Source organism: Notamacropus eugenii, chromosome 1 (assembly GCF_028372415.1).
Source record: "Notamacropus eugenii isolate mMacEug1 chromosome 1, mMacEug1.pri_v2, whole genome shotgun sequence".
In the NCBI taxonomy this organism is placed as follows: Eukaryota; Metazoa; Chordata; class Mammalia; order Diprotodontia; family Macropodidae; genus Notamacropus; species Notamacropus eugenii.
In genome coordinates this window covers 177,972,084-177,994,175 of record NC_092872.1, presented here as the reverse complement: position 1 = coordinate 177,994,175, position 22,092 = coordinate 177,972,084, and the positions used below count along the sequence as shown (strand labels likewise).

General features: G+C 42.6%; 1 protein-coding gene and 1 long non-coding RNA gene across 2 annotated transcripts in view; one reads left to right on the top strand and one right to left on the bottom strand.

The window, feature by feature from the left end:
• The window catches only part of SLC28A1 (solute carrier family 28 member 1), a 60,914-nt gene that overhangs the window by 36,910 nt on the left and 1,912 nt on the right, over positions 1–22,092 (top strand). Inside the window, exons 9-17 of the mRNA XM_072619832.1 lie at positions 3,462–3,542; positions 8,200–8,280; positions 11,701–11,826; positions 13,689–13,819; positions 15,060–15,228; positions 16,279–16,476; positions 19,965–20,046; positions 21,241–21,339; positions 21,583–21,694. Coding sequence (XP_072475933.1) covers positions 3,462–3,542; positions 8,200–8,280; positions 11,701–11,826; positions 13,689–13,819; positions 15,060–15,228; positions 16,279–16,476; positions 19,965–20,046; positions 21,241–21,339; positions 21,583–21,694 — 1,079 coding nt within the window. The remainder of the gene's footprint in view (positions 1–3,461; positions 3,543–8,199; positions 8,281–11,700; positions 11,827–13,688; positions 13,820–15,059; positions 15,229–16,278; positions 16,477–19,964; positions 20,047–21,240; positions 21,340–21,582; positions 21,695–22,092) is intronic.
• On the bottom strand, positions 457–10,870 carry LOC140510919 (uncharacterized). The gene is made up of 3 exons (XR_011969399.1): positions 10,471–10,870; positions 10,272–10,381; positions 457–1,022 (listed from the first exon to the last, which is right to left on the bottom strand). It is a non-coding gene; the product is annotated as an uncharacterized lncRNA (long non-coding RNA).

Genomic DNA, 22,092 nt, shown 5'->3' with positions numbered 1-22,092 from the left:
CCTTTGGAAGCATAGTGATACCTTCGGCCTTGAGGCCACATGTAGCCTTCCAGGTCCTCAAGTGCAGCCTTTCGACTGATTCCAAGTTTTACAAAACAAATCTTTTTATTAAGGGGATTTGTTCTGTGAAGTTTGGATTCAGTCAAAAGGCCATATTTGAGGACCTAGAGGGCCCATGTGACCTCGAGGTGGCAGGTCCCCCATCCCTGCTAAGGACCCTTTCTCAGAATGGTGTTTTAAGTACATAAAAAGTACGTAGGTTTACAAAAGAAGTCAATTATATTGAAATATAATTATCAGAATATTTTTAAAAACAAGCTCATGGACCCCATGCTAAGAACCTCTGACCTAATCCAACTCCCTGATTTTACAGATGAATTCATTGAGTCCTAGTGGCTTGACTGAGATCACACAGTGAGGACCATATGGAAGATTTGGATCTGAAAGTCCAGACAGTCAGGCAATAAGCATTTATTAAGTTCATACTGTGTGTTAGGCACTGTGCTAGATGCTGGGGATACAAAAAAGGCAAAAGATAGCTCTTGCTCTCAAGGAGTTCGAAGTCTAATGGGGGAGACAATATGGAAACAGCAATGTCCAAACAACATATATACAAGATAAATTAGTTATAGTAGATAGAGGGAAGGCAATAGCATTAAAGGGGATCAGGGATGTCTTCTCTCAGAAGATGGGATTTTAGCTGGGACTTGAAGGGTCAGGGAAGTCCACAGATGGAAATTAGGAGGAAGAGCATTCCAGGTATCAGACAGTCAGTGAAAATGCCTAGAGTCTGGAGATGGAGTATCTTGTTTGAGCAACAGCAGAAGGAGGAGGGAAGTATAAGTAGACCGGAATGATCCAGCCCCCTCATTTTACAGATGGGGAAACTGAGGCCCAGAGAGGTTAAATGATATGATAAGGGGCTGTGCCATCTCCTTTAGGGACTAGGCAGCCGGAGATCCACAGACTCTTAGCACTGGAATACATCTCAGAAGTGTCAGGACTCAGCCTGTGAGTGCCACCTGAAACAGATTAAAATGTAATTAATAAATGTTGACCAAAACAAATAAAAATACAATGTAGATTATATTCATTTGTGGCTTTCTACATCTGTATGTGGTCCACAGAGATCTGTTTCTATTTGAATTTGACAGCATTGCCTTAGTCCAACTCTTAAGTAATTTATCCACGGTGACACAGATGTAGTTCCAATCAGAACTGCAGGGTTCAGCCCTTGTATTCCTAAACCCCAGGCCAGAGCTCTTTCAGCATTTCCTCCTTACCCATTTTGTTTACCTTGTCATATAGGACAAGGTTCAAGTACTATTTATGTGTTTTGAGATCTGGTGTGAAATAACCAGCCAGACCTCTCTGTTTTTAATGCTGAGACTGCCATTTTGCCAGTATCTGGACCTTTGTCTTTTCCCTCTATCTCAGCCCTCCTACCTAATCAGTTCTCACTTCTCCCCAGATCTTTATTTCTTCTCAGTTCAAATCCCTTCCCCCAACACAAAATTGCTCTTAATTGCCTCTAGAGAAAGGTCTACAGTCTTCAGAAATTACCATTTCTTATCATTTGGCCCCACCTATCTTTTGGACACCCAAGAGATCTCAGTTAGGTCAAACCCATATTTCTCTTCACCAATCCTTTTTTTTTCTTCTAAATTTATTAATTTATTTGTTTTCCACCAATCCTTATAAATGGAAAGTTGAACGAGAGAGACATTCAGAGACAACTAGGTACTTCAGGGCTTAGCCTCAGATACTTAACTGTATGTATGACCCTGGGCAAGTTGATAACTCTGTCTGCCTCAGTTACCTCAGCTGTAAAGTGAAGATGATAATAGTACTTTCCAGGGCTGTTGTAAGGATTCAATGAGATAATATTTATAAAGTGATTAGCACTTGGCACTAGGTGCTTAATAAATGCTTAAGAAAAGGTGTGTCATAGGACTTAACAGAACTAATGTGGACTAGAGAAGTGATGGAAGTTTCTTAGAAGACATAGGACTGGGCCATGAAGGATGGGTTGGATTAGGATGGGCAGAAGATAGAAAGGAGGGCATTCCAGGTGGGTTACGTGGCATGAGTAAAGGCTGAGAGTGGGAAATGAGTCTGGATTATTGGAGAGATGAAAGGAGCTCTTTTGGAACAGAGGGTTTGAGTTGGGAATTAGGGAAAAGTTAGACAAATAAGATGACAGATTGTGGAGGGCCTTGAATCAGCCTGTCCAAGTATTTTCAACTTCATCCTGGAGGGGAGGGAGAGGGGAGTTGGGGATTGTCTATTGTATGTTTTTGAAGTGGGAAGTGACCTAAGTAAGTATTTAGGAAAGTTAATCTGGTAGGCCCTCACAAAGTCTTACTCCAATGCCTCATTGTTGTATGGAGGTGACCTTGGGTTTTGGAAGACTTTGCTAGCAGAGTACATATCTGGCATGTCCTCTCATGCTGGGAAGACCTTGCATATGGGCCTGGTGATGGACTATATGCCTGCTATCTAAGGCCCAGCCTAGTGAAGTTTGGAAAGGCTCATCACCAAGTTGACTGAGAGTGATGCATTTTTTGGCAACAGCAACATCTACTAAGTTAGAGTGGGGGTGCAATCTGTGATAATGGAGTACCAACATTGATGAAATTACAGATTCTTGAAATGTCAAAGTATGGAAGTAGTCTCCTAGTGATATATTGAATTGATTACATTGAATATATATTGAATCATATATATTTTTTATATATTGAATTCTCTCTCTCTCTTTCTGTCTCTCTCTCTCTGTTTGTCCATCTGTCTCTCTCTCTCCATTAAACTAATCTGTATCCCCTACTCCATTCGACCAATTCAGGCATGGAGTTCCAAATGCCTGGACTTGTTAACATCACTAAGAATGGAAAGGAGGGGATGGGAAGGAAGAATTCACAGTGCTTGGCAGATAAGGAGTAAATGAGAGGAAAGAGTCAAAGATGGACTGAGATGTTCTATGAAGCGATATAGGATGGGATCATTGGACAGAGGTCAGCACTGGAGAAATCAATCTAAGAGTCATCCACTTAGTAGATGGTTCAGCCTGTGGAAGTGGATGAGTTCTTGGGGATTAAGAGAATAGACACAGTAGCACCAAAGACTAAGTAAGGACTGAGACAATTAGAATTTATAGGACTTGGTGACTGATTAGTTATAGAAGAAGAAAGATGGGTCAAAAGATGTCCTCAAGGTTTTGAATCTAGGTGAGTGGGAAGATGCTGAGAGTCAGTGATGAAAATAGAAGGAATGTTCATGGAGCTGAGAAAAAAAATTTTTTTGCATCTCAATAATATCAACCTATGTATTACAAATAAAGCTCCCTCCCTAAAGTGAGGCCCTGTGAAATGTCAATCCTTGAACTGCCTCTTTTCCCCAGGACACCACAGCTAGGCAGTGAGCACTTTACCCTTGGGCACTCACTCTTGGTTTTTTGCTTTCAGGTGTTACCCATTATCGTCTTCTTCAGCTGTGTTATGTCTATTCTCTACTATGTGGGTCTCATGCAGTGGCTGATCCTGAAGGTGAGTTTCTCCTCATCAGGGATCAGAGTCTGATTAGCTCTCAAAAGAATTCATAGAAATAAAATGACAACATTTTCTGGTCCCTGGTCAGTGTTAGGCTTCCTAAAGTATCCAGGGGAAAGTAGTTGGGACCTACTGAGGTCTAGGACTAAGAATACAGGTGTTGAGAAACATTTCTAATCTGAAGGGCAGATGTACCAGGCAGGGCACTTGGATTTTGCATTTGCTGAATTACTAATTACCCAGCACTGGTTGGTTAGCTGCCAGCCTTTTGAACTCAGTAGAGCATTGCTCAAGTACTTGCACATAGCCCATGGTCCAGTGCTCTAAGCTCTGGGCTCACATAGACTATATCTGATCTTTCCACTAAAATATTATTCTCTTTTTGTCCCGTTATGATGCCAGAGTATATTCTGGGAAAATATCTGAACATAAATTGTGTCTAGGTCTCTACAGATATTGGTAAAATGAGTCCCCTTGGCTTTGTAGAAACATTCAAAGTAATGAATAGCAGACAGACTTTATGCCACCCCATAGCAAATGCAAAAAATGCAAAGGACTTGTCTGAGTCCATTAACACTGGAGAAAATACATAAACTATTCATAGTCATTTAAACAACACAATTTTCCTCCCACTCTAGTGGATCCTACTTTTTACAGCGTCTTAAAGTCAAAGGATCATAGATTTATACCTGGAAGGGATTGTAGAGTCAAGTAAAATTCTTTCTTTTTATGAACAAGGACACGGAGCCACTCTCACAGAGAGGTGAGGTGATATCCAGTGTCTCATAGCTACTAAGCGTCTCAGGCAGAATTTTAACTTAAATCTTCCTCCCTCCATGTTTTGTACCCTATCCACTATACCACACTGCTTCTCTGATTCATACTACCACCTGTTGTTTGGATTTCCTTCATAAGAACAACAGAAATTTCACCTTCCCCGTTATCTCTATATCATTCAAATAGCTTCTAGTAATAGCAGAGTCAAGAAATCTAGGTCCCTTGTTCCCCCACATTGTGGCTTTGTATCCTTGCTGCTCTCCTCACAAAGCTGGAGAGAGGTTAGACACATTCATTATCTTTTTCCCTGACCAAAAAATGAACTGCTCAAGAAATCCCTCTTCTCTCGAGAGAAGACCAGATTCCAGATTTTTCAAACTTGGAATTACCCATGAGGCAAACCCTGACACTGGCACCACCTAGGAAATCCTCCCTTCTTTAGCCAGTCTAGGATTCTTGAACTCAAGGCAACTAGAAAGACAATTCTCAGGAATTTTCACCACCTAGCGTCTCCATGGGTGTCCAGTGGGTCAAGAAGTACCATTACTGTCTCTCTGAAGTGGAGGTCAAGAAACAATCATTTTCCAGTATCTCTCCCTTCAAACTTCTGGGTGAGCATATGCAGCTCCCATGTGCTTTGCCCCAGGGCCTCTATTGAAAACTCCTGAGGGAGGGGGAAACCTGCAGAGGGGGACTTGCATCCTCCTCCCAAGACTTAGGTCTCTCTTCCATTCTGTTGCACTCTCAAAATTTCTCTGGAAGGAATGTGAAAAAAGAAGAGAAACCAAAAAAGATATATAGGTTTCCTTTCCTAAGCCAAGGTAAAGGTCTAGATTCTCCTAAAACAGTCTGTCCCACAACCAATTAAATCATCATGGGGTCAACCTCCATCAGTAAAACCCATTCTCCCAAGAAGTATATCTATACCCTTTCTAGGAAGATGCAAACAAAATTCCAAACAGAGGCTTCCCAGTTTAATCTGGGGGAACTGCCACAAGACTTCACTCTCTATTCACTGTTCAATGCCATTTCTCTACTACTAGTTTTGTCAGCACTTCTGTATTGGGGCTTCTCTTGGAGTCAAATGACTTGGGTTGGAGTCTCCTGGTCCATGTATCAGCTGTGTGAATCTGGGCAAAGTCATTTAGTCCTTCTAAGCCAATTTCCCTCATCTGTAAAATGTGGGTGATGATTTTCATACTACCCACCTCACAGGGCTGTGGCAAGGGCCAAAGGAGATGAAAATGTAAGCAGAGTATTTTGTAGCAGCAAAATGGGACAGTTGTTAAAGTGATTTTCTTAAGGCACAGATTTAATCTTTTCCCTTCCTTATTCAATAATTGTCTAAGGTTCCTTTTGTGTATGTGTGTTTTTTTGCCCAAGGATCAAAATTCCTGTATTTGGCATTTAAAACCCTTCAGACTTGATCCCAGCCTGGTTTTCTAGCTTTATCATATATGACTCTCAAGTACTCTGTGGTCCAGAAAAAGTGATCTTCTTCCTGTTCCTCACCCATGACAGCCCATGTCCTGTCTCCATGTCTGTGGACTGGCCACCTGCCATGTCTAGAATGCACTCCATCTTCATCTTCACCTCTTAGAATTACTTTTTTCTTTCAAAACTCAGCACCTTTTACATGAAGTCTTTTCTGATCCTCCAAGTTACTAGTCCTCTCTTCAAATATCTTGTATAGGTTTTTTATGTGTATGTATATGTGTGTATGTATGTGCATGTGTGTATATATGTGTTTGTGTATATACATACATATGTATATATATGCATATATATGTATCTTGATAGAATGAAAATTCCTTGAGAGCAGGGACATTTCATTTTTGCATTTGTATTCCTAAGCACCTAGGACAGCACCATTATCTATTAAGTGTTTAATAAATGGTTATTAATGATTGCTTGTGTAAAACACTATAGAAATGTGAATTTTGGTGCTTTTCTGAAGTCCTCTGAAGGTATCCCAGACCCCTTTTCCAATGCCCTCCTTCTGCTGGGAAAAAAAAAGATCTTCAGGATCAGACACCCTTCTGCATTAATACCCCCATCTCTATCCTGCAGAGAGGAGGTTTTCTTAGGAGAGAGAAAGGAGGACCTTTTTTGGCCAGGAACAAAGAGCATCATTTATTATTGATCCTGGAACAGCATGACTAGGTCTCAGCTGAGTAAATGGATGGCTTGCTAGGCCTGGCAAGGGACTACTAGATACATGAATTATGGAATTTTGAAGCCAGAAATCATCTTAGGGTACTGCCACTGGTGTGAGTTAATATTTGCTCAGAGCTTTAAGGTTTGCAAAACATTGTGAGTATATGACTTCATTTCATCCTCATGACAACTTTGCAAGACAACCACTGTGAATATTGCCAATCCCATTTTGCTGATGAAGAAGAAGAATTGGAGAGGTTAAGTGACTTGTCTATACTCAAACAAATCCAATATTCTATTACATGGCATACTGCACCAAATGGATACTTAGTGTGTGCCATATTTAATTAAGTACAACTTCTTCAGTAGGCAGGTAAAGAAACTGAGGCTCAGAGATGTCAAATGATTTGCTCCAAGATCATACATTGAATTAGTGGCAAAATCAGGAGTAGAACTCAGTCCTTTTGACCACCTGTCCAGGGCCCTTTCCAGCGTACTTCACTGAGAAACAGCTCAGAGTTTATAACATTTAGAGCTGGAGGGGACTTCAGAGAATATCCAGTTCAACCCACCCATATTATGATTGAAGAAAGTGGGACTGAGAGAGGGTCAATGACTTGTTCAAGATTTCCAGATAGTAAGGAACAAAGTAGAAATCCAAACAAAGGGCTTTCCCCCTCTCCAAAGTGAAGGCTAGAGCCCCAGTAGTCAGGGATGCTGCAGACAGAATTCTTGTTCAGGTAGGGGTTGGACTAGGTGGGCTCTGATGTACCTTCCATATCTGAGGTTCCCAGTTCCTTTGCCTTCAAATTCAGTGCTCTTTCCAGGACACCAAACTGTCCCCTTTTGAATTGTCCCTGCATTGTCCCTGGGTAGAGAAAGTCATCCCACTTAACTTGTAGACTTTAGGCTACTTATCACTAATACAAAGGTTACACTGACTAAGAAGCTAGAAAGTCACAGATTATAGCTAACATATATGGAGATGAAGATGGTCAGGTTCAACCTTCTAATTTTATAGATGAAGATATGGGACCTAAAAGGCAAAAGTGACTTATTCAAGGTCATTACAGGTAGTGAGTAATACCACAGAAAGTGATCATGTTGTCAGGTGTGGTGGTACACACTTATAATCCCTGCTAATGGGGTGGGTGATGCTGGTGAAGTTCTGAGCTTCAGTAGGTGAAGCCGATGAGGTTTAAGTCTAGCATCAATATGGTGAGCACCTAGCACTGGGGCTGACTAAGGAGGTATGAATTGGCCCATGTCTGAAATAGAACAAGGCAAAGCTCCCGTGCCAATTAACGGTGGGATTGAGCCCCTGAGTAGCATCTGCCTTTCTGGCCTGGCTGAGATAGAGAGACCCAGTTTAGGAAGAAAGAGAGAGAGAGAGAGAGAGAGAGAGAGAGAGAGAGAGAGAGAGAGAGAGAGAGAGAGAAAGACAGAGACGGGGAGGGTTGGGGGAGAGAGAGAGAAAGAGATGGGGGGGTGAGTGAGGAAAAGGGAAGGAGGGAGGGAGAGAGATGGGGGATCTGGAGGGAGGAAGGAAGGAAGGAAAGAAGGGAGAGAAAGAAAAGAAGGAAGAGAGAGACTATTTTTGTTGTTGTTTTGAGAGAAAGAGGGTTGTCAAGGTTGTATTCCTGAATCTCAGATGAGAAAACAAGTTAGAATAAGTCGTTTTATATGCCAAGATCTAATGTGCTATTCTGACTCCTTGTAGATCTCCTGGCTGATGCAGGTCACCATGGGAACCACAGCCACAGAGACCCTAAGTGTAGCAGGAAACATCTTTGTGAGCCAAGTAGGTGCTGTCTAATTTATTTGTCTCTCTCCTGACAAGCAGCTCCAGACTCACTCTCAGAAATTCACTAGGCTCTTAGTTCTGTGTTCTAAGAATCCTTCAGACCTTTCTTCCAGGAAGCTTGTGCTCCTTGGTTTTTTTCTGTGTCTTCCTGGTATGGGAGGGCTCTGAGCACTGTTAGCTATACAATCCCCCACCATCTAATGACTTCTTTTTGTCCCAGGCCACCCTCAAGACTCAGGTTCTTGTTAATTTATAGATTTAAAATGTGTTATAGGTAAAAGGGAGTGAAGAAAGCACTTAGTCCAACTTCTTCATTTTATGAGTAGAAAAAACCCCAAACAGGCCCAGAGACATGAAGCGAGATAGTAGAAGCTGTTTCTTCTTTTAATTGGTAACTCTTTCTGTTCAATTTCCAGACATCTGTGACACAACCCAGGGCTGTGGGTGGGAATGGGCCACATAGGACCAACCAGTAGCTTTTGATTGCACATGCACATTAGGAAGAGGGCCAATCCACTGGAAGGGGCCAGGACACGTGTATTCTTCTCTATGGGAAATGCCCTATATCAAACATAGGTCACCAGAATTGGTCTGTGGAGCTCATTGGTCTGAGGAGTTTCACACATGCTCCAGGAGTTTATGTACTCCAAACCAACTGCTTGCTACAGATTAAAAATCATAAAGTAATATTCTGTCCTGTATGGTATATCTGAAATCTGAATTGTGGGCTTCTGACTTCTTTCCTATGAGATCTGCTTTGGACAGAGATTGACCAGGGTGCCCTAAAAGACTGGACTGCTATGACGTCCAGACTTAATTTTCCAAAGTAAGTGGGAGGTTCTGAGAACGCTCTCCATTTAGCAGGGGTTCTTAACCTGGGTCCATGAATTTGCTTTGTTTGTTTGACATATTTTTGTTAATATATTTCATTATAATTGCTTTCCTTTGCAATTCTATGTATATTATTTAATACATTAAAAAAAATCATTAGGAGGTGCCTATAGGTTTCACTGCCACAGGGGTCTGTGACACATGAAAAAGGTTAAGAACTCTTAATTTACAGTCTTCGGGGTATCCCAGGGCTTTCTGTGTTAGTGAGCTGAGTCCTGTTCTGGGTTCTGTCATCATTAGATGCTAGCTAGGGTCCACTTTGCCTCACCTTCATAGGAGACATTCAAGTAGGGAACCTGGATAGAATCTCTGTTCATTACTTGGGAGTTTGGCTGTGTCAGCTCATTGGGCAATGCCTGGCTTAGGAAAGCAGAGGCTTCTAAATGTCCTACAGTCTCCATCATCAGAGCTGCTAGAGACAGAGGCAACTGAGAAAATATTGGCAGCCAAGTCAGACACTACCCAAGTGACTGCCAGAGAAAACCTAGTTACCTCAGTAATAAATAGTCACAAAGTACTTGGCATTCCCAAGTACTCTATCATCCCTGTTCCATAAAAATGGGTCTGGAGAAATAGAATGCTATTTGTACACTGTAGTATTTGGCAGAAAACAAACTGGATGAGGTGTGATTTCCTGATGAAAAGAAGAGAGCCTCCTGTGCCCTTACCGTCAGTCTCCTGACTCCCTTAGGTAGACATTTTGGGCCTACGCAAGTCATAAATCCTGCTCTTTTCTTCTCAGAAGTTTCCAGTATTGCTATCCCCATCCATCCTTAGAAAAGCCAGAAGGTAGAAGTGGGGGAAGGGAGGTGTAGCTCAGCGGGGAAGGGATTGTGCCATCCCACAAAAGCTCAGAAAGAGAGCTGCTGGAAAGAACCCTCAGACTCCATATCCTCAGTAATCTTCAGTCAGGTTGCCTCAGTAATAAATAATCATAAAGTGCTTGGCACACCAAATACCCTATCATCCCCTCCATAAAAATGGCTTTGCAGAAATATAATGCTCTTTATAGCTTGCAGAATTTGTCAGAAGACATGTCTGCTCTTCCCTCTCCCTCCCCTCTCATGAGGCAGCCCTCTGGAGCTCAAAGTTTATACCTGGCAGGCAGCCACAAGGAAGGTTTCTCCATTGGTGCCTTTCTATGCATTCTCAGTTTTGAGAGTTTGGTTGGCTCAACAGTCAACCAAAAGATCTTGTCTTTTCTTTGCTAGGAAGGAAACAGACAAAAAACAGTAAGAGAATAAATACCTTCATGTGACCTGAAGTATAAAGCTAAACCCCTCCAAGCCACATCACCTTAAGCTTCCAGACGCAGGCTCATCAGACATCCACATGTGAAGGATACCAGGACTGAGCCCTCATTAGCCAGTCTCCCATTACAGACCAATTAGGTGAGGGTTGATTTCCTTAGGAAAAGATCAGCCAACTATATCCTTTGTCTGGAGGAAAGTTCTTTGATGATCACCTGGGCCCCAGAAATGGGAGCTGGGGCAAGCCTGGTTATGTGTCCTAAGTCCTATAAGCCACAGAATCTGATCTTGCCACCCTGTGTTGTTTGCTCTGCACTGATACACGATATGAGAGTACTAGTGACTACCCTGCCTGAGATGAACAGCCAGGAGGTCTCTGTGTAACACTCCAGTGACCAAACTAGGAAAGTGTTTATTCCAAGGTGCCTCTCCCTTTGTCTGTTCGCTCATTCCTCTTCTGCTGAAGTGCACAACTCACCACAACCACTGGCGCGCCTATCATATTCTGTTCTTGCGTCCAAGTTGGCTTCATTCCCACTGCTCTTTACCACAGACCAGAACTCTTCCAGAACACCCTGTAATGTGCCCCATGGCATGACAGTCACTTCCTTTGTCCTTCTTCCAGGGTTGCTCTCTCCATCACAAGACTCATCGTAAACAGTAATCAATACTTTTTGTCTTTTTCCTCCTTCTAGCTCTGTAGCATCTCAGTCTCCTGCCACTCTCCTTATGCTGTGATGGCCTCTACAACTCACTGTCCAGATACCTCAGTGCCTTTGTGGGCAGGAGTTCTGAACTTGGGTTCCAGAGAGTCCCAAAGGATTGATTGGTGGAGAGATTTCTGGAGAACCCGGGAACTTGAATGGAAAAAAAAATCTATTTTTGTTTTCACTAACCTGTAACTAAAGCTTAGTATTTCTTTCCATTACTTAAAAATATTATTTTGAGAAGGGATTCATAGGCTTCACCAGATTGTCAAAGTGGTTCATGACTCACCATAGAAAAAAAATGATTCACCTGCTTGCTGGTGCCATGAGTCTGGGGGCAAAGCAGTGAACTCCACTGATTCTCTTTTACCACATCTGGATTTTCCCTTCTTCCTCAGGAAGGCTTTTCCCCTCAAACCCTGTTAAATGTATATCTAATGCCCATGTAGGCAGGTTCCATTTTCCTCAGGATGAGGATTCTCCACTTTGCCACAAGATTCCTGGTTGGTACCCTTCAGGGTGGTCTATTCCAGTTCCTGGAGGCTAAAATGTCTTTGCCTGGCTTGCAGACAGAAGCTCCTCTGCTCATCCGGCCATACCTCCCAGATATGACACTCTCCGAGGTTCACGTGGTTATAACAGGAGGCTACTCCACCATTGCCGGCAGCTTATTGGGAGCCTACATCTCCTTTGGGGTAAGCTCAGCCTGCTCAGCCCTGACCATGCCTTTGCATGAAAGTCTTGCTCTGATGCCTCATCACAGTGGAAAGGTGACCCTGGATCCTCAGAGGCTTTGTCCGTACAGTACAAACTACAGCAGGTCCTAGCAAGCTGGGCCTTCTCCAGGGGCCCATTTGATGACTGCACATTTTATATGCAACACACAACGCCTGATGTCTCGAGCCCTCTGTCTAGTTGTCATGATTGGATTTCGGTGTCTAGCCAGCAGCTTTGCTGGAGCAGTCTCAAACTCTCTTAAATCTATTTTTATCCAGGAAAGCTTTTTCCTTCCTTAATATTATCCTTAATCTCTGACTTAATATATATTTTTTTTAGTCACCAAGTAGTTTCCAGTACCTTTATTTTTTTTTAATCCAAACCCATGCTAATTTTGTAAAGCCAATTCTTTTTTCCTAAAAGTTCAAACAGTAAGGTTTGAGAACAGCTGAGCTTACCAGCAGTGTAAGAAACCATGTTTACAAGTGCAGGTGGAAGCTGGCTCTAGGATGTCATTATGTGAGCTCAGCTGCAGGTAGAATGGGCCAGACTGAACACAGTGAGGGCTTAAAAAATCATACAGAACCCCTCTACAAGTGGTAGGTATAGTCAGGCAACTCCTAGATTCTTGCAGGCCACAGTGATAAGGAGAGAGTGCATTCAAGGGATGGAAAACAACTGGTACAAAGGTATAATAAAGATGGGAGATGGAGTGTAGGGTATGAGCAATAGAGAAAAATTTGGCTGGATCCCAGGGGGAGAGTAATGTAGCTAGGGATTCAGTAAGTAGAGGAATGGACCTGAGTTCAAATGTAGCCTCCAACTTTTATTAGATGTGTGACCCTGGACAAGTCACTTAACCACTATTTACCTCAGTTTCCTCAACTGCTAAATGGGAATAATAATAGCCCTATCTTGAAGAATTGTTTTAAGGATGAGGAAGATATTTGTAAAAACTGCTTAGCACAGTGAATTAGTGCTATAGAAATGTGAAATCCCCTCCCTGATGCTCAAACAGCCTGGAAAGATAGGGAGAATTCAGATTGTGAAGGCCTTTAAGAGCTCAAGAGAGGAGTTCCTAGTTTATCCTAGAGCCACTAGGGAGCCACTGGGGCTGATTGAGTGGGAGAGTCACATAGGCCTCTTTGCACAATTTGGCAGCTATACGTAGAGTGGACCAAAGTGGGGAGAGACTCAAGGCAGGGAGACACAAGAGGCCTGACAACAGACAGTAGGGCCCCAGCTGTTAGTATAGGAGCTCTGGGGGTCAGGTTCTCCCTAGGACCTAGAAGAACTTGGGTGGAAAGGTTGGAAGCCTAGGGCTGAGGAATTGGGTATAGGACAGTAAGTCAAACATGCGTCAAGGAGATAAGACTGGGAATCCTTTGTTGCAACTGGGGTCCAAGGTAGTGACAGAGGGAATGATAAGAGCCCGATTTTTGGAACTAGAGCACAGGGTGAGAGAAGGGCCAGCATCAAGGCTAATAGAAAGATGGTTATTGACCTGGATCTCCTAATGCTCTCTCTGTCTAGGGACAGAATTGATCCTAAGGCTCCTAATGGTTTCTCTAGCTAAGGACAGGAGATTGGGTTGATTTTTTTTTTTTTGGTGGGGATTAAGTAATCCCAGCTACAAAGATTAGAGCCAGTTTCCCACCCCTGAGGGTGTTGGGGCAGGGAGTCAAGTAGACCATTAAAAAATGTGGCAGACTCCACCGTTCCTACCAATGTCACCCCTAGCTTGAAAACAGGAGTCAGAATGCCTTGACTTGCCTGTAGCAGCCACTGTCATCCCACTTGGGTTTCCTGTCATTTCTAACCCAAACCCTGGTCCTTGCAGATTGATCCTGCCTCTCTCATTGCTGCTTCTGTGATGGCTGCCCCCTGTGCTCTGGCCCTGTCCAAACTGGTCTACCCAGAAGTGGAAGAATCCAAGTTCAAGAATGAAGAAGGGGTGAAGCTGTCCGGTGGGTAAGTCCTACCAGAGGCTCTGTGTGTCTGTCTTTGGGGGTGGGGGATCAGAGTCTGGATCAGGAAGTGAGGAAACAGTAAAGATCATGATCTGTGGCCATTCCTTCTCTAGCTGCTGTCTCTCACTAACCCTACAAAGACTTTTTCTGTCCTGCGAGCTGAAGCTCCTCTTTCAAATTCTTTCTCTATTTCTCTGATTTTCAGGTTGTTTCTTCTACATGTTTAATTTCTTATTCTCACTGCCTAGGCTCCTTGAGGGCAGCAGAGGGTCAATGGATAGAGCCCTAAACTTGAAATGGTGACATCTGTGTTTGGGTCCTGGCTTTGAACTTAGTACCTGCGTGACTTTGGGCAAGTCACTTAACCGCCCTGTGCCCCAATTTCCTCATCAGCAAAATGCGGGGATTGGGCCAGTTAGCCTCTTAAAATCTCTTCCAGAACTAGGTCCTGAGGTCCTGTGACAGTGATCATAACTGATATTTATGAAGGTCTTCATAGATTAGGAAGCATCTCATGATCTCATCTGAGTCTCATGATGACTCTAGAAGATAGGTGATACAGCTGTTATTATTCATATTTTACATAAGATCTAGAGATTAAAGGATATGGCCAGGGCCACATATTTAGTAAATGACTGAGCCAAGATTTGAACTCATGTCTCTTGGACTCCAGATCTACTACCTATAACTATTTCTTACACATGAAAGTCAGTGTGATGTAGTGGAAAGTTTATTGGAGAGGTGAGTCAGGAGATCTGTGTTCTAGTCCCAACTCTGCCTTTTACAGTCATATGACCTTGGGTAAGTCATTTGCCCTTTATGGGCTCCAGATCATTCCTCTGTAAAATGCAGAGATTGGACCAGATAGATTCTAAAGTCCCTCTCTCTGTTCTAATATTCTATGATATGTATTCTCATAGTTCCCATTCTTATTTTTGATCCATTTCCATTCTCTTCTTTCTAACCTTACCTCTGGACCTTCTACAAATATCTCCTTACATTGAGGGAATCTCAGCCTTCATCTCTCTAATCCTCTTACCCTATTTTTCTTTCTTGAGTGTCTGAAGCTTTAAGATAGATGGAGTCCATAACACCTGTTTCCCGCTGGTATTGTGTCCCCATCCTCTCCTAAGAAAAGTTTCTGACCCTCCGATTTGAGTTACAACTTGAATACATGGGTCAGAAGCCTCTGCTAATTGCTGGAGACTGATTATTAATGATAATTCTTGATATGAACTCAGGGAGGCTCAAAACATTTTGGAAGCCGCCACTAGTGGAGCTGCCGTCTCTGTGGGCATCATTGCAAACATTGCCGCCAACCTGATCGCCTTCTTGGCTGTGTTAGCCTTCGTTAATGCTGCTCTCTCTTGGCTGGGGGAGATGGTGGACATCCAAGAACTCAGTTTCCAGGTAACAATATCCTCAGCTATCAAGGGGAAGGGCCAGTTTTCTTGACATGTGTCTAAGGATTGATCAGAACTGGGCAGGGGCGCCTGCCAGTCCGTGAGTGCGGTGCTGAAGACCTCAGTCTGGGCAGTATCAATGTTGGAGGACTTGGGGGTAGGACAACTGGCCCTGTGTAACCACAAGTAAGCTGCTTACTACTCTGACTCTGTTACCTCATCCATTAAATGGCAGTAATAATATGTGGAAGAGGGATTTAAATTTGTTCTGTTTGACCCTAGAGAGAACCAGGTGTAATGGGTAGATTTAGGTTAAGAGGCAAATTTAGGTTTTATGTAAGGAAAAGCTTACAAGTTGGGACACCGAGGTAGCGAAGTAGGTAGATGGCTAGGTCTAATCAGGAACACCTGAGTTTAAATTCAGCCTCAGACACTTATTAGCTGTGTGTTATTAGGCAAATCACTTCACTTCTGTTTGCCTCAGTTTCATCATCTGTAAAATGGGGATAATAATAGCACCTCCCTCACAGGGCTGTTGTGATGAATAAATGAGATACTATTTGCAAAGTGCTTAACTGAGTGCCTGGCTCATAGTAAGTACTGTATAAGTGTTAGCTATTACTAATATTATTAATAACAATAATTTCACTTTCTAAAAGTAGAGTGGGGTGACACAGGAGATAATGAGTTTCACCCTCATTGGAGATCTCAAGCTGAGGCACCACTTCTGAGGTATACATAGTAGGGATTCTTTTTCAGGCAGGGATTGAACTAGATAAGATCTGAGGTCCCACACAACTCCAGAATTCTGTGACTTAATTTGCACTGCCTATTTTATCTCATGTTTGAGGAAGGTACTTGATATATACCACCTATAGTGGTATATAAATGGGAGTTGTGATCCCCATAGTCTAAAGTAGCTGATGGGCCCTAAAGGGACTTGGGATATATCCCCATGTCTCTCATTCCTACTTCTTAGGATAGGTCACCTCCTGAGGGAGGAGCATGCTAGGGTAGTCCCTGCCTTAACCCTTCCTTCCATGGATCTGCCTTCCAGCTCATCTGCTCTTACATCTTGCGTCCCGTGGCATTCATGTTGGGAGTGGCATGGGAAGATTGTCCAATAGTGGCTGAATTGCTGGGCATCAAGCTGTTTCTGAATGAATTCGTGGCTTATCAGGAGCTGTCCCAGTACAAGAACAGGCGTCTTGAAGGAGTTGGAGAGTGGATTGGGGACCAGAAGCAATGGATTTCTGTAAGTGATATGGGCAGGCTGTGACAATGGTACTCAGGCAATGGGGTAGAGTGGCAAAGTCAGAGGGCTAGGAAAAAGGGCAACTGAGCTATTAATTCATTGGGTGACCTCAGGCATAATACCTTCTTTCTATGAGCCTCAGTTTCCTCATCTGTAAAATGGGGATAATAAAGCACCTTTCTTAGAGGATTGTTGTGAGGATCAAATGGGAAGTTTGAGGTGCTATGTAATTATAGCTATTATTGTAATTAATTTACGCAAAAGTATTTTGCCAACTAGAAAATAACATACGGTTTCCATATTATTATTATTTTCTGTATTATTATTGTGTACTGCCTACTTGTCTTTGTCTAGCTATTGGTTCTGGACAATGGGGGCTGTTTCTGCCAGAGACACTTAGCTAGTGTTTGGCAGGCCTCAGGTTCCCCTCTTTCATTCCCAGTCTTAAGTGAAGACCTAGAGATCTGTGTATTTCTCTGGTTCTGTGTCACTACTGAGGTCCCTGTGTCACTCCTGAAGTCTCCTTGTTTGAACTCAAGGACAGGCTCTCCTAGAGAAACATTGCTACTCTCTCTACACTCAAATACATTTGCCTCCTGGCTTGGCCTCTGTGCTCATTGTCTTCCTGCTCTCACTGCGCCTTTAGGGTCCTAGCTACAGCCTTGCCTAAAAGACCAAGTATATTTTCATGTTCCTCTGCCTCTGAAGGTCTAGGTCCTGGACTATGTGAGGGGCAGATCTCAGGTAGGAAGGGATCAAGGACATTACTTACCCATATGAATTTTCCCCTTTCTTTATGTCCTAGCTCCACAAATACCAGGCTAGGTCCAAGTTACAAACTCCTCCATACCTGGTCTTTCTGGGCACTCTTGATCTTTCTGGATCTTTTGTGTAAATAAGGAATAGAAACATTTCTCTCCCCTTAATTTAGCTGAGACAGTTAGAATCTTTCAAAAGAAAGGTTTTTTTAAAAAAAAAATTAACTGATAATTTGTTTTTAAATCATCCAAATTTTCCCTGTTATCCTCTCCTTTCCCCCTCCCAGAAAGTCATCTCTTATAACAAAGGATTTAAAAAGTAAAAGGGAAAGAAAATTAAAGAAATCCAGAAAAATCTCTCAACACATTGAAAAAACTTTGGTGGTATATATACAATGTTCCACACTTGTGGGCCCCTTTGCTCCCTCCTTTGAAAAGGAGTGGGAGGTAAGGAGAGATGTCTCAAAAGGAAAATTTTACTGAGCAAGGAAGAAAAATAAACAAATACAAAAACCCAGGAAAACACAGATTTCTGACCTTAACTTAAATCCAGGTGCATAAATCAATTTAGCGAATCAAGAACTGGAAGAGATTCTGAAGGCCGCTGAGTATAACTCCCTGATTTTATAGATGAAGAAACTGATACCCAGAAGAATGGAATGGCTTGCCCAAGAGCACATACAGGTTAAGGAGCAGAGCAGGATCTTGGCCCTTGGGCCCCTGAGCATCTAAATCTGCCACCATCCCACCATATCTACTAGCTCACGCCGTTCTTCACCCAACCTCAATTCCTTTTCCTTGCTTCCTCCTTATTTTATTAAGGAGACAAGGAATTGTCTACAAAGCTGCCAGGAGAGAGGAATCTGAATGACTTGAAGAGGCCAGCAGAGAAGGAGAGAGAGCTTGAGTGGGTTTGGGGAGAGGTGACTGAGAGAGCTGAGGATGCTAATGCCTTCCTGCCTGGGACTTTGGCTCACAGTCTTGAATTGCTGAGTCAGATCTTGGTTGGGGATTCATTCTGTCCCAGGAAACAGACAAACAAACCCAGATGTGTGCTGGAATAAGTTCTAATTGGCTTACAAGAGCAAATTGTTCAATTTTCAGCGTGAGCATTTACCTCTCAGAAATTGCCACAAATCAGGGCTTGAGCTGTTGTCTGATTATTCACCCTTGACCCACAACACTCTGGAGTGCAACTCAAACCAGATTAAAATATAATTGGGAAATATTTATCAAAACAATAAAAAATGCACTAAAATACAGGTACTGTGAAGGTTACATCAATTTGTAATCTGCAGAGATCCTTACATATGGTTTAGAGGCATCCTTTTCTATTGGAGTTTGCCACCATTGGTCCAGAGTGACTTAACGTTTTAATAATGCAGGTTAAAGTTAAAAGTAGCGTGTGCATAGATTTCTCCCTACCACTTAAGCATTTACCAGCATAGCCCTATCTCCAACCAAGAGGGTATAAAGTTGAAGGCCAGCTGCTTGTTATACACAGCAAAGAACAGAAGTAGTCTTTGCTTTTAGGAAATTTATCCTCAAATTGGGCATCTGGGTGGCATGGTGGATAGAACACCAGACTTGGAGTAAGGAAGATGAGTTCAAATACAGCCTCTGACAGTTACTTACTGTGTTAACCTGGGCAAGTCACTTAACCCTGTTAATAGTTATGTGACCCTGGCAAGTTATGTGACCCATTTAAACCCTATTTGACTCAGTTTCTTCATCTGTAAAATGAGTTGGAGAGAAAAATGGTAAACTGCTGCAGTATCTTTGCCAACAAAACCCAAATGGGGTCACAGGGAATCAGACATGACTGAAATGACTGGAAATGGAAATGGAAATGGATAACAAAGAGTACATGATCAGACTGACAGTTAATAGAAATATATCAATATAAATATATTATAATATAAAATTACAAAAATATATCAAGGGGAAAGACTCAGCCAACAGTCAATGGTTGAACATTGACTACTCTATAGAAATAACAAAGACATAAGTCCCTTTAAGAGCATATAATCTATATAATAGCCTAACAATATTATCTAATCTAATGATAATAATCCCTTTCATATACATAATATTTTATAGTTGCAAAGGATTTTCACTGGCATCATTTCACATGATTTTCACAATAATTCTCTAAAGAAGATAGTTCACATATTTTTAAATCTCGAGACTCGGGGTGGTAAAATGACCAAGAGTCACAATGTTAGGAAGTGGCAGGGCCAGGATTTGGAAGCAGGTCTCGTGAAATGAATTGGCAATTTGGTTGGGTTAATATAGGAAGGTTTTCTAGGTGTGGTGGACCTTAGAACTGAATTCAAGGAGAGTAGTAGAGGCTAGTGATGTGGCAGGGCAAAAGAACAAAATTGTTTCATTTAGATGGTACAACTTTGGCTAAAAGAGATAGGGGACTGAAGACAGAAGCAAAGGAAGCACTGGAAAAGTTGACTGGGGGGAGGGGCCAGTTGGTAGTGAACTGTGAAGGCTATAGTGAGACATCTACTAGCAGTAGCTCTGTATACTAGACCAAGATGGTGGGCAGCCACAAGAAAGTATCACTTATGGAGTCCTAGAGGGATGATGGCTGAAGTTCCTTGGGACTGTGGCCCATAGTACTCTAAGTAATAGAAGAGAAGCCAGAGTCAGGACAATGTGGCATAGTAGGGATCAGGTCATCTCTAGGGTTTTTCCATAACGGTTCCTTTTGTTTTTCAGGTCAGAGCAGAAATTATCACAACATTTGCTCTCTGTGGATTTGCCAATTTCAGCTCCATTGGCATCATGCTGGGAGGTCTAAGTAAGTCCTTATAGGATACTCTAAATCAGCATTTGAAAGCACATTAGCAAGTGAATCAGGCACAGAAAACTTGGGTTCCATTCTCAGTTCTGCTACTAACTAACTTTGCGACCTTGGGCCTGTCCCTTAACCTTTCTAGGTCTCAGTTTCCATGTGTATAAAGTGAGATTAGAGATTATTTCTAAGGTCCTTTCCAATTCTAAGACTGTATGATTGGTTCATGCAACTGAAGTTGGGGATTGACTCCCAAGGGGGCCAGCATCTTGACTTCTCAGGCTGAAACCACTGCCATGAGGGCAGGGATGGTACTATAGTGTATCTTTGGGGCCATATGATGCCAGGCTCTCCACATCTAGTTTTGGGGAGGCAGTGTTTATCAGTATAATGCTTGCCTTTGATAAGAATAGGAGGGAAAGGCAGGAAGGACTCAAAGAGAGTGGGCTTTGTATAAACATTGTGTAGGATAGTATTGTCACACATTAGATGGGGTGGAATATAATGACCATCTGAAAGAATCTGAATCTGAAAGAGAGAATACCCATCAGTTTAGGAGGAATGGGATACTGCTATATGGATTATTTCTTGAATGTGTTTGGAATAACTGTATTGTCTAAAATTTTCTCTTAATAGTAGGGGTTGGCTAAGGGAGAGGAGATAGGGGTTGATAGTAGAAACTAGAAGCTACTAAAAGTCCCTGGATCAGAATATTAGGGAGGCAGGGGTGATCTCAGTGGGGCCACTCTCTAAGATTTGTACTCTTCTGAGTCTTCTCTTATATTTTGGTTTCATATTCCAGTTTCAGTAAAGCCTGTGAGATGGGGTTTTAGGGGAGTGATATCCCTGGTAGTAAAGTGAGTACATTCATTCAAAAAATAATTCTAAGGAAAAACGGTGCAGGACACTAGGGAAGATACAGAATTTAGGTAAAACATAGTCTCTGCCCTCATGGAACTTATGGTCTAGACTACAGGTTAAAGCTAAATCAATGAAGGAATATTGAACTACAAGACAACACTATAGGCACCATTTACTCCCTTCCAATTTTTCAGAACTGGAAGCATACTTTGTTTCTGGAGTTAGGGGTCAGCAGGTATAAATAAGATGATTAGAAGTACACACCAACTCTAGATTATCGGGTCCTTGGGAGGGAAGGGGACCCATGTTTTGCCCCTGATCTCTTCTTGTTGTCTGTAGCCTCAATGGTTCCCCACCGGAAGAGTGAGTTCTCCAATATTATCTTAAGGGCTCTACTTACTGGCACCTGTGTATCCCTGGTCAATGCCTGTGTAGCAGGTAAGATACCTCTCCACAGCCTCCTGCCTTAATGAAAGTAGAATGATCTGATCAGAATCCCTTCCTGTCCCTTGGTAGGAGGATTTTGCCCTGGAATGCTGCCCCAACCCACCTACTCCCTCCCTTGAGGGGTCTATTTAATTTTCCTAGGGCACAGTGGTTGAAGTTTTGATTCCAAAGATCCAGGGATCCTGGTCCCATGAGATATACCTTAGCAGCTTCTTCTTTAACTCCTTTACCCAGGAATCCTTTATGTGCCCAGAGGAGCAGAAGTCGACTGCTTCTCCTTCCTCAACACAAGTTTCACCAACAGTAGCTATGACACCTATGTGTGTTGTAAGCAGGTCTTCCAGAGGTAAGGTTCCTGGGGTCTTTATATGGCCATTTTGGGGTGGGATTTAAGGGAAAGGGAGTGATGTCACTGGGAGCATGGGTCAGTATGAATGGTGAAAAATGAAGGCACTTGGGACTGGTATAGTGGTAAGAATTAGAAAGGTATAAAGAGGTGACTGACATATAATCTAGTAAATTTACTCTTTCTCTTCTTTCCCTTTCCTTAGTAGTCTCTGTATTTGCTGCAGGATGTGCAGGGAAGGGAGGTGGTGGATTTGGAGAATCTCGGTACTGACTGGTGGGAGTCAGGCAAGGGACAACTCTTACTATAGGAAAGTGAAGGAGTAAAGGAGAAAGGGGGAAACCACAGTCATACTGCTTGTCAGCAGGGTATGGACTTCAACTCCTTGCCTGGTGTCT